Source organism: Nanorana parkeri, unplaced genomic scaffold (genome assembly GCF_000935625.1).
Source record: "Nanorana parkeri isolate BGI_ZX_2015 unplaced genomic scaffold, ASM93562v1 scaffold1123, whole genome shotgun sequence".
Taxonomy (NCBI): Eukaryota; Metazoa; Chordata; class Amphibia; order Anura; family Dicroglossidae; genus Nanorana; species Nanorana parkeri.
The window spans coordinates 245,177-256,419 of NW_017307391.1; the positions used below are offsets into that span (position 1 = coordinate 245,177).

The 11,243-nt window shown below is 44.7% G+C and overlaps 1 protein-coding gene across 1 annotated transcript in view; it reads right to left on the reverse strand.

The window, feature by feature from the left end:
- MPND (MPN domain containing) overlaps positions 1–9,239 on the reverse strand; it is a 241,563-nt gene extending 232,324 nt beyond the window's left edge. The window contains exon 1 of the mRNA XM_018567971.1: positions 9,033–9,239. Coding sequence (XP_018423473.1) covers positions 9,033–9,236 — 204 coding nt within the window. The 5' untranslated portion in view covers positions 9,237–9,239. The remainder of the gene's footprint in view (positions 1–9,032) is intronic.
- Positions 9,240–11,243: the final 2,004 nt, after the last annotated feature.

Below are 11,243 nucleotides of genomic sequence, written 5' to 3' on the forward strand. Positions count from 1 at the left end.
CAGCGTCACTGCTGCTCCGGTGGGCGGCGCTCCGAGCGGGGTCATCTGGCAGTCTCCGGCCACCTAAATGAATACCCGGAGACTGCCAGATGACCCCGCTCGGAGCGCCACCCACCGGAGCAGCAGTGACGAGCGTCTCAGTTCTCGAGATGCTGACTCGAGTATAAGCCGAGGGGGGCATTTTTCAGCACAAAAAATGTGCTGAACAACTCGGCTTATACTCAAGTATATACGGTACTGATAAAAACACCCACACATAAGAAAACACATTCACACATATCACACACACTCATAAAAACAAGTATCACACACTTATAAAAACACACACACTTAATGAAATACAGACACATATCACAAACTCATTAAAACACATAATTAAAAGTTATTTATAATAATTTAAAAAATTGCCCGCTCTCCTGCTTACCTGTTTTGCAGGGAGGGGGCTACATCCTTGGGGTCCAGTGGGGCACTCTTCGATTATCCTGTTGGTCCAGTGGAGGATGAGTGTGATTTGCATCTCTGGCTGGTGCAGACCATACTAATCGCTCCTTCCTGAGTGGCAGCACCATGAGAGAGCAATTAGAATGGTCTGCATCAGCCAGAGATCCTGCATAAATGAATAGAAGGGGTCCTAGTACAGAGCCCTGGGGAGAGCAGAGGAGGAGGTAGGTAACACTGAAGGTGCATTAAGATAGGTAGGAGGAGAACCAGGAAACAGTCTTAGTAGCAAAGAGAGTGGAGTTTTTTGAGGTATAGGTGGTCAATTGTATCAATCGCAGTATGAGCGCAGCCTAATGGCTATTGCTTTTAGCAGTTAGTAAGTCATTAGTGAGTGTAGGAGGGCAGTTTCCCTGCGTTTAGAGGCTGGAGGGGGCTTGGCGATGCACTAAAGTCAATGGTGATCGCCTGCACCCTGAACGCAAGCACATTAGTGCCTGAGTTCCGGTCCAGTGCGATCTCCAAAAATAGTGCTGACAGTGTTTTTGCACTGGACCGGAACGCAGGCATTAATGTGCCTGCGTTCTGGGTGCGGCGATCGCACTGCGGGCGGGGGCGTGGCTGCGGTGCTATTGACTTAAATGCACGCCCCCTCCCACCCCTAAACGCAGGGAGCCGGCCTCCTTGCGTTCCAGAGGCCAAACACACTGGAACGCGGAGTTTGTGGTGTGAATCGGCCCTTAATCTTGTAAACAACTGCTTGGGGAGGCAGCCTGTATGAAGAGGCCATGTTTTAGGACACTCAGAACAAGGTTAGAGATTTTTTGGAAAATTTCTGATGTCTCTTTTGCAGACGTTAGATGAAAATTACAACAGGTGCTTTAAAATTGGTCCTTTAGTGTTGGCGTAGCTTTCACACCATAACCCTTCAGAATTATTCTTGACGAGTGCAGGATTGGACCCTGCTCTAAAAATTCTAATTATATATACCTGTCACACAGGTGTGGAAAAAATGGGCCTTTGGTGTTGGTGCCTCCACACTGTAACCCTTCACAGTTACTCTTGATGGGTGCAGGAATGAAGAAAAAAAAAGAAAAAAATTCAAATGATATACACCTGTCACACATCTGTCTCCTTGTTGGCCATTCAGACATGATGCGGGGCTTATTATAAAATTTTATTAGAGAATGTGGGATGGGAAATTGGTGCTTAGGTGCAATACTTTATCGAATCTGGTGCTTGGTGCAATATAAACTGTTGTACAATGGCTTATTATGGGGGGAAAAAATTAAAAAACAAAAAAACAAAAATTTAAAAAAGGAAAAAAACGGGAACACCTGCGACGCAGAAGGGGGGACACCAATGACGCAGCAAAAGAACCTGCTGCTGAAAAAAATAAAAGTACAAATAATGTAATTTTTTTTTCTTTTAAAAAGGGAATACAGGTGACGCAAAAGGGGGAACACCTGCGACACAGAATGGGGGAACAGCAATGAGGCAGCAAAAGAACCTGCTGCTGAAAAAAAAAAGTAAAAATTAAAAAGAGAAAGAAAAGGGGAACACTGGTGACGCAGAAGGAGGAACCATTGACACAAAAACAAAACAGTGTCCCAACTTTTTTGGAATTGGGGCTGTATACTGTCCCTTAATTTACCAATTTTTAGCATTGTATATTTAATCCTTAGTTAAGTTTTATATTATTCCCTTCTCGTGGCGTATGAGGAGGTGGCGCCTTGGAGGATTTCTGCCAGTGAGACCGAGATCTCAGAGAGCAAGCACACGCGGGACCGGGGGTCGGGGAGAAAAGCAGGAGGACCAGAGGTCGGAGGACGGCGGGACGGAGGACGGCGGGACAAGCCAGAGGACCAGATGGACAGCGGCCCGGACGGAAATCGGCAGGACCAGCAGTCCAGAGGACTCGAGGCGGCGGCACCGGAGGTCAGCGGGATCGAAGGTTGGCGGGACCAGAGGATCGGAGGACGTCCGTCAAAGGGCCTGGAGAGCGGAGGGACCGGAGGTCGGCAGCAGGGATGGGCGAGCGCCGCTGGCGGGGACGGAAGGACGTGGAGCCGAGCTGAGGGAGACCAGAGGTCGGAGGGACAGACGGAGGGACCTGTGTGGACGGAGTCTGTGTAAGAAGGAGACGTGACTGGCATCAGGAACAGGTCGTATGAAAGTGATTGGGGTGAGGGGGGTGTAGTTGTTTCAAGGTTCTGTATTGTGGTGGGGGGTAGAAGTGTATTGGTGGAGGGTGAGAGTTGATGTTTAGGGGGGTGAGAGTGTTACTTTAACAAAAAAAAAAAAAAAAGGGTTGTCTATTCTTTTACATTTAAATTTATCTGAGCTATTTTATTTACTTGCATCACATATCAATCTGATAGGGTGTATATTAAACCATTAGGGTATGAGTTAAAGTTAAACTACTAGTGTATGAGTTAAAGTTAAAAGAAAAAAAAACTAATATAGATAAGAGAAGTAGTACTATTACATTGCTAAGGGGGCTGCAGTAGCACTCACAGTGTTAAAGACTAACCCCAAATTAACCCCAGGGGGATATTGCAATCTAATCCCAAGGCGCTAGTGCAATTAAAATTAATCTAATCCCAGGAGGTTTCAGTAACCTTACCACAGGGCGCTAATATTATTATTAATATCACCTTTAACCACATTCAACAGCAGGGGGAAAGCATAATTTAACCCAGGGCGGCAGTATAATTATACAGAGGTCGGTAGTATAATTCAGTATAAATCAGTATAATCTATTTATCTCAATCTAATTTAAATTATTTAATTTGCCAAATAATTTATTGAACGGGCCACTCGTGATCCAATAAACCCTAGCTATTAAAGCTACAGTTAAATAATTAATCTTATATAATCTCTAATATACATTAAAAACAAAAATAAATAAATAAATAGTAAGGGTGGAATAAAATAATGTCTTCCATGAGTGGGTATGCAACCAGGTGCATGTCATGTGCAATGTATGCGTTCCTTGAACATGCGTTCGAGGGGGAATACAATTGTGCTAGATGTGAGCGAGTTGTCTGTTTGGAATCCCAGATTCTGGATCTAAGCAACAAACTGGCAACACTGAGGAGCATAAACAACATGGAAAAGAGTCTGGACTTAACGCACCAGGCTGTCGTGGAGGGGGGTCAGGCTGAGGAGGGGGGGTTGGAGCAGCGGGATCCAGAGGTGGGTAGATGGGTTACTGTTAGAAGGCGGGGGAGGGGGAAGAGTGCTAGAGAGGTCAGCCCTGATCTGATTCACCCCAATAAATTTGCCAAGTTGCAGGATGTTGGGGACATCAGTTCAGGGGGGACACTGCTGGAGCACGACTCATCCTATATCCGCAGGGGGAGTGAGTGCTCCGGCGAGGACGGGAGCAGGATGGAGGGTCAGGAGAGGCAGATCCTGGTGGTGGGAGACTCCATCATCAGGAGGACTGACAGGGTAATCTGTCATCGGAACCGTGAGCGTCGAACAGTGTGCTGCCTGCCGGGGGCTCGTGTTCGACACATTGCGGAACGAATTGACAGATTACTAGATGGGGTTGGGCACGACCCCGTTGTCATGGTGCACATCGGCACCAATGACAAAATAGGAGGAAATTGGAGTGTCCTAAAACAGGAGTTCAGAGACCTAGGTGCTAGTATGAAGGAAAGGACCTCCACGGTAGTTTTCTCAGAGATGCTACCGGTGCCAAGAGCCACTCCGGTCAGACAACGCGAGTTGAGGGAGCTTAACAAGTGTCAGAAGGAAGGTTTTGGTTTCCTGGAGAACTGGGCTGACTTTGCAGTCGGCTATCGGCTCTTCAGCCGAGACGGGCTGCACCTTAATGGGGGAGGTGCAGCATTCCTGGGGGGAAAAATGATAGAAAGGAGGAGGAGCTTTTAAACTAGAAAGTGTGGGGGAGGGTATAAAAATGGCACATGTAAGTATAACTACCAACGGACGACTGAAATGAAGGCAGAATAATAACAATAAAAATAGTGGGGAACAACAAGGTAGTAAACTTTTGTCCCACAAAAAGCGAGGAATTAAATGTATGTACACCAACGCTAGAAGTCTGGCAAATAAATTAGAAGAGCTTGGTTTAATGATACTTGAAGAGGACTTTGACATAGTGGGTATAGCGGAAACCTGGCTGGACACCACGCATGACTGGGCTACTAATATAGAGGGGTATAACCTGTTTAGGAGGGACAGAGGGGGGAGAAGGGGGGGTTTGCATCTAAGTAAAAAATAATCTAAACGTGCATATAAGGGACGATATCGCATCAAATAATGGGGAAGACACGATAAACTGTTTAAAATTAACTCCATTACAAAAACTAGAGGCCACCACCTAAAATTGTTGGAAAAAAAATGCCAGCACAAGGGGCGAAGGGGGTTCTTCACAGTAAGATCGGTTAGGGTCTGGAACTCACTGCCACAGGCGGTGATTTCAGCAAAGAATGTGGAATTGTTCAAGAAACTTTTGGACGATTTCTTAAGGGACCGTAATATACAGGGGTACAGGTACTCCTAGAATGAGATCCTAATAGGTTGGACTTGATGAACTAATGTCTTTATTCAACCTCAAATACTATGTAACTATGTATGATGCTAGTAACCCCATACTCTCCGCCTAAGACTGAGAGAGACGCCTGGGGTTCAGCCTAAATAGCCACTAAACCACAAAACTACATCCCAGAAAGTTGTTAATCGTTAATGTGAATAGACTCCGCAGTTGAGATCCTGACAACTAATCTCGGAGCGTTACAGAATGTCTCATGCGATGTGAGTGTCGTATGTAGTGCTGGACAATGAGTGCTGTCCTTGAGTAATTGAGTGAGTGTCCTTATATCCACGTACTAACTTTAAAATAAGTATACCTTACAAAGTCATGTATATTAGTACATAGAGGTTTTATTCTCACTACGCATTGACGTAATGAGGTTCTGTTTTTACTATACTGTATATGGGTTTACAAAAATTCATAGTTAGTACACTCCAAATTAACATACTCTTATTTAGACTAGTGTTCTGACATTGCTCTCAGATCTCACGGACGAGCACCAAATGGACATCTGTCTATTTCAAAACCCCATTCATCCAAGCACAAGGTCATATGTTTTTGCATAGGCCCATTCTTTAATTCTTCTTAAGCCAAATCATGCATTTGAATATACATATTTCTTTCAATTTTACTTCATTTAAAAGGTCCACCTGAGAACATGTGAGTTTGTCCACTACAAGCAAGTGTAGCAGAATTGAGCACCAAGTATGTCCTTGGTGGATTTGCACCAAGATAGCACCACCGTCAGAAAGTTGGAACTTGAATGAAGCACTGCACACAGACACCATGAATGTTTTTGGACTTGATGTTGATATTTGCCTGTATATATTTTACAGTTTTATTAAAGTTGTTCTTGTGTGTGTGTGTGTGTGTGTGTGTGTGTGTGTGTGTGTGTGTGTGTGTGTGTGTGTGTGTGTATGTGCACCAACTGCTGGGTGTATGTTTATTTTACTTTGCACTGCGTTTTGCTGTACCATATTACACAAGGAGGAAATTAAGAGGATATAGCACTTCACTTAATAGAGTACAACACTGTGTGTGGGTCTGTATGTTACATAGTCTGTTATATTCTGCCTGGTATTTGGCTCTGGCCTGATGTAGTTCCTGTTCACCAGGCAGAAGTTCTTAAGCACAGTTCTTAAGGAAGGGGGTAGTGGTGACAAAGTTTGCAGTGCTTCCCACCACATGTGACAACACCACAAAGTCTAGTAGCATCCCATTTTCTGCCTCCTTCCCAGCTGTCAAAGGTTCACCCTGTGTACATTGAACAGTATATATACCATCCCTGCCCGTTTGTTTAACCAGATGTCAATAATTGTGTGTACCCTGCCACTAACCGCATGGTCCAGCCACAGTGAAATGTTTTACTCCACATGATCATGGAGGACAGGGATGGCTTTCTAAGAAAAATAATGGTGTCTGGGTATCTGCCACTGTGGGGCTGTGCAGATCAGGAACTGGTGGAAAGGGCTGTTTCCATCAGGTGGTATAGTAGGACATGCAGCCCCAGATACTTGGCCAAACATGTTTTTTTCTGGTTCTAGTAAGTGGGGAAAGGAAGTCGGGCAAATGAAAGTTGCTACTAGAGATGGTCAGTTTTGGCAAGTGCTAAGTAAGCTTCCAGCTTAAGCTTCATGGTAATTACTGATGAACCAGGAAAGGGGGGGGGAGGAATCCAACTAAAGAGGGAGGAGTTTTCTGCTGCCCAACTAAGCTCAGTGGTGAGGGTCTATGTACTTTCAGACAGATGTTGCAGCTCTGAAGACCTGCTTTGGAAGTGACACTAGCCCCCTGCTGTGCCTGTACTGCCAGATGACTTTTGATCAGACTGCTTCCTGTTTTTAGCGAGGGCAACCCTCTCCTTCTTCCAGAAAAAGACATTCAGTACCTGGTAGCTCTGTGCAGCCAACAAAATATGGTACCCTTTTGGCCATCTGTGTTCTACCCACCCAATTAACCACTTAAAAAACAAGGTGTTTACACCCCTTTACTGGCCAGGCCATTTTTCAGTATTTAGCGCTGCAGTACTTTGACATTTATTCCGTCATGCAACGCTGTACTGAAATGAATTTTATAACATTTTTTGGGACAGATAGAGCTTTCTTTTGGTGGTATTTAATCACTACTAGGGTTTTCATTTTTTACTATATTAAGGAAAAATTACTGAAAATTTTGAATTTTTTAAAAAAATTTGACATTATGTTATAATTTATTATTACCCAATTTTTTCTTAGACTATAAAAGACGGGGTCACATCGGGTAAAGAGATACCAAACATGTCAAGCCTTAAAATTGCGAACACCCGCGAAATTCGCAAAAAAAACGTCCATACACAAAATTGATTATAGGCGACGTTTTAAAAGCTTTTACCGCTCATCAGTTTAGTGTTATAAGTGATTAACGGCCCTAGAATTATTGCTCTCACTGTGATGTTCGTGGCAATATGTAACATGTGTGGCGTAATGGGTGCAATCATCGTTTTGCTCACCCAACGCATGTTTGCACGTGTGTATGTATGGGTGGGGACTTTTAAAAAAAGTTTGTTTTTTTAAAATTCTTTTTCATGTGTGACTTCAATTTTTTTGCAACTTTAATTTGTTTTCCTTTTTTTGTTTTCACTCAACTTTATTGTTATCACATAGGGGGGCTAAGAAACCCCCCTATGTGATAGCAAAGATATGTGACGGGTCCTCTTTATGGAGACATCAGGGGTCTCTAAGACCGCTAATGTCACCTGGGGACCTCCAAAGAAGCTGATGAAGCAGAGATCGGCTTCATTAGCTTCTCAAGTTGGAGAGTGACACAAGAATACGGAAGTGATGTAGTATACATCACTTCCGCATTCTGACACCGAAGAGGGAGCGGAGGGAGGTCGTGTACCGATCTCCTTCTGATCCCCTGTCAGAGAGCCACCATGCTGGTCCCGGGCTCGCACTGGCACAGCAGAGCCCAGGACCAAACGGGAGGAGGGGGCACTCCGATCGGCACCCCATACAAGCGATCCACTGGCTCTATAGCCGGCGGATTACTTGTATGTAAACAGGCATCGCTGCCTGTTTGTATAGTTGGTAGTTTCCCGCTCGTGTGCGGCGCGCACGAGTGGGTGGGGCTAACAGGCCATCTTTAGATGGCCTGTTACATGCAGGAAGATCCCGGCAGGAACGAAGAATAAAAACAGACATTAGATCCAGGACTTTTCCTATGCCTAGGATAGGCGTAGGCATCCTTGGCTTTCCAGCTGTGCTGAAACTACAAATCCCATAAGGCATTGCAAGTCAAGGTATGACTCCCAGAGGCAGAAGCATGATGAGATTTGTAGTTTCAGCACAGCTGGAGAACCAAGGTTGCCTACCCCTGGCCTAGGAGAAACACCACATCAGTCTACAGCCATCTGGAAGCGATAAATCAGCCTAAATCTGTGCGTCTTGCACTTTAAAGTAGAACAAGCAATCTCTTGGTTTGACTGTAGTTTAGGTGGAGTGGGGGGGAGCATGTAACTGCAGCTGCCTCTATCTCTGGATTTAACATTGTTTTTATATGCAGTTTTTACTGCATAGTTTGTATGACAAGCTATATGACTGGTTCATTTTAGCATCCCAACAAAAAAAAAAGTTTAAACTGGAACTGTGAAAAAATAATTTGCTATCAGGCAGATTTTTTTTATTGCAGAAGAGACATACTATAGATGTTTTGCAGTAAAGGCGTACTAAGCTGTGCATGCCTTGATGACGGGATAAATTATCCCCCATGTGCATGCATGGGAGTTGCATCATATCAGAACGGCTGATCAAGATGACTGAAATTGCTAAACCCGTAAGAAGACCAGAGTAAGATGTCAATCCCAAAGAGGGAGCTTGTGGACATCTCAATGCTGGCGTGGGGGTGACTATCATAGACTTTACTTTAAACATCAGCCATAAAATCTAGAAGTAATGTACTGTATTTGTACATTGCTACATTTAAGTTCCCATCTTGAGTCTAAATTCTATTTTTCTCATTTTCAGCATGCTAACAAAATGTATGTATTCACCAGGTAGTGAATAGACAGGACTCCTAGGCCTGGTTCTATTAAACCATCCTTCAAAAGTACCCTCAAGGTGATACCCCTTTTTGTCAAGAAGTTGCCAGGCTTTGCAGACGGAAGCACTTTTCCTGCATTCTCTACTTCAGTATCCTCAAGCTCCTCTTCATCTTCTTCTATTCCATCAACACCCCAGAAAGACTGTTCCTCCATTTTCAGCTACTGTATTTAGAAAACAAAATGGACAAATATCAGGAATTTTGCTAATTTTAGTTCAATCATCTTCTTTTTTTTTCACAAGTAGATTTTTATTATTTTGATAAGAAATATCAAACAGTTATGCGATAAACAAGTACATAAAAATAATGTAACTTACATAAAGTATATTCTATACCATGAGTGGGGGCGGGGGGGGGAAGGGGAGGTCCAGGGAACAAGCTCCGGTGAGTCTGAGAAAAGAGTATTCTGAACACAGTGCATTGCCGACATGCCCCAACGTGCATCATTGGTAGGCAAGAGTGGGGTACATAAGATTTGTATGCCTGAACATTGCTAAAAAGTTATATAATCATCCCTTGGATTGAGTGGTCTCAGCGCTACGGGAGACATCAGCTATAATCTGAGCTGAAGACTTAGCGATACGCCTAATGCTGTGCACTGATATCAGGGTTTATGGTAGGAAGAAGATCCAATATGGAGGCGGAATTAACAGAGTGATCAAGTTCGGGGCTCGTGGGGAGCTGGGTGAGATGGAAGGGTCAGAGAGGATGGAAGGTAGAAAGAATTGAAGAAAGGCAGGGAGAGGGGAGAGAGGATCAGGGAGGGTTAGTCTGTAGTGGAGGACAGGAGGGGAAAGAGAGAGACCTTCTTACATTCATTTCCACCCACTTCCCTTAGACCCAGAAATACAGTGAAGGTGTGCTAGAGGAGGGCAGGGGTATAGGGGGTAGCAGTATTGTATGAGTCCGTGTCTTTATATAGATGCCAGGCTGTCCAAGTTTTCAGGTATTGAGGCGTGGTGTCTCTATCGTATGCGATTAGTTCTTCCATTTTTGCCACAGTGTCAACCCGGGTTAGCCACTCTCTGATTGTCAGTGGATGTGTCGACTTCCAGTGTCTGGGGATCACGGTTTTGGCTGCATTTAGCAGGTGTATTACCAGAGATTTCTTGGTAATGTGGTGGGAGGTATTGAAGTGGTATAGTAGGAGGGAGATTGATGTGAATTCTAGTGTGACACCTGTTATAGTCCTTATGAGCGAGAGTATTTCTGACCAAAAGGGTGAGATGAGGGGGCACGACCACCAAATGTGGAGGAGCGTGCCAACATCCTGTGAGCATCGCCAGCAGCTGTTAGGCGTATTCGGGAAGATGTGATGTAGTATCTCGGGGGTTTTGTACCACCTCAACCTTAATTTGTAATTGGTTTCCTGGATCTGTACATTCATTGAGCCTTTCAGCAAAAGTACGTCCATCCTCTCCCAGTCTTATGGGGTGAGGGTGGTAGATAAGTGTTCTTCCCATGCCTTAGTAGAGGGAGTGGATGGCAGTGTGGAGGAGTCCGACAGTAAGGAGTAGGTTTCCGATACTGTGTGTGTAATCCTGCCAGAGGACGTGCAAAGGTGCTCTAGGGTGGTAAGAGGGAGTGTAAAGTGTTGCTTAATGTGTCTGTCGTTGAGGAAATGGCGAAGTTGCATATATGTCCATAATGGTAGAGATCCGGTGTGAGTATCAGAGTTTAGGTTAGCCAAGGACCGAAACTCCCCTTGGCTGTCCTGTTTTTTTTTTAGCAGAGCAGGAAGGGACCTGCAGAGGAGGCACAACGTGGCTGCTTGGGGCTTCACATGGAGGAGACATCAATGCTTCCCCCTCCTCCCACCACCACCCGGAGAGGAAGAAGAGGGCATGAGAACAGAGCACATCACCACTGTAAGTCCTTGTTCTATCTTACACCGCTGACCTCCACACTGCGTCACATTAATTACCTCCACACTCTGCGTCACATTAATGACCTCCACACTCTGCGTTACATTACTGACCTCGATAATACAAAATCACCTGCACTCCATACAGACCTTGGATGAGAGGTTGGTGCTTGAAGGGACAACACGGATGGCGCCGTGTCAGATACAGTCCATAATAGAAGTCGCCAGCAGTCGAAGATATGTGCAAGAAGTAAAGCACTTTTTATTAGATCGTCACATGCGTCAAACAGCCAACGT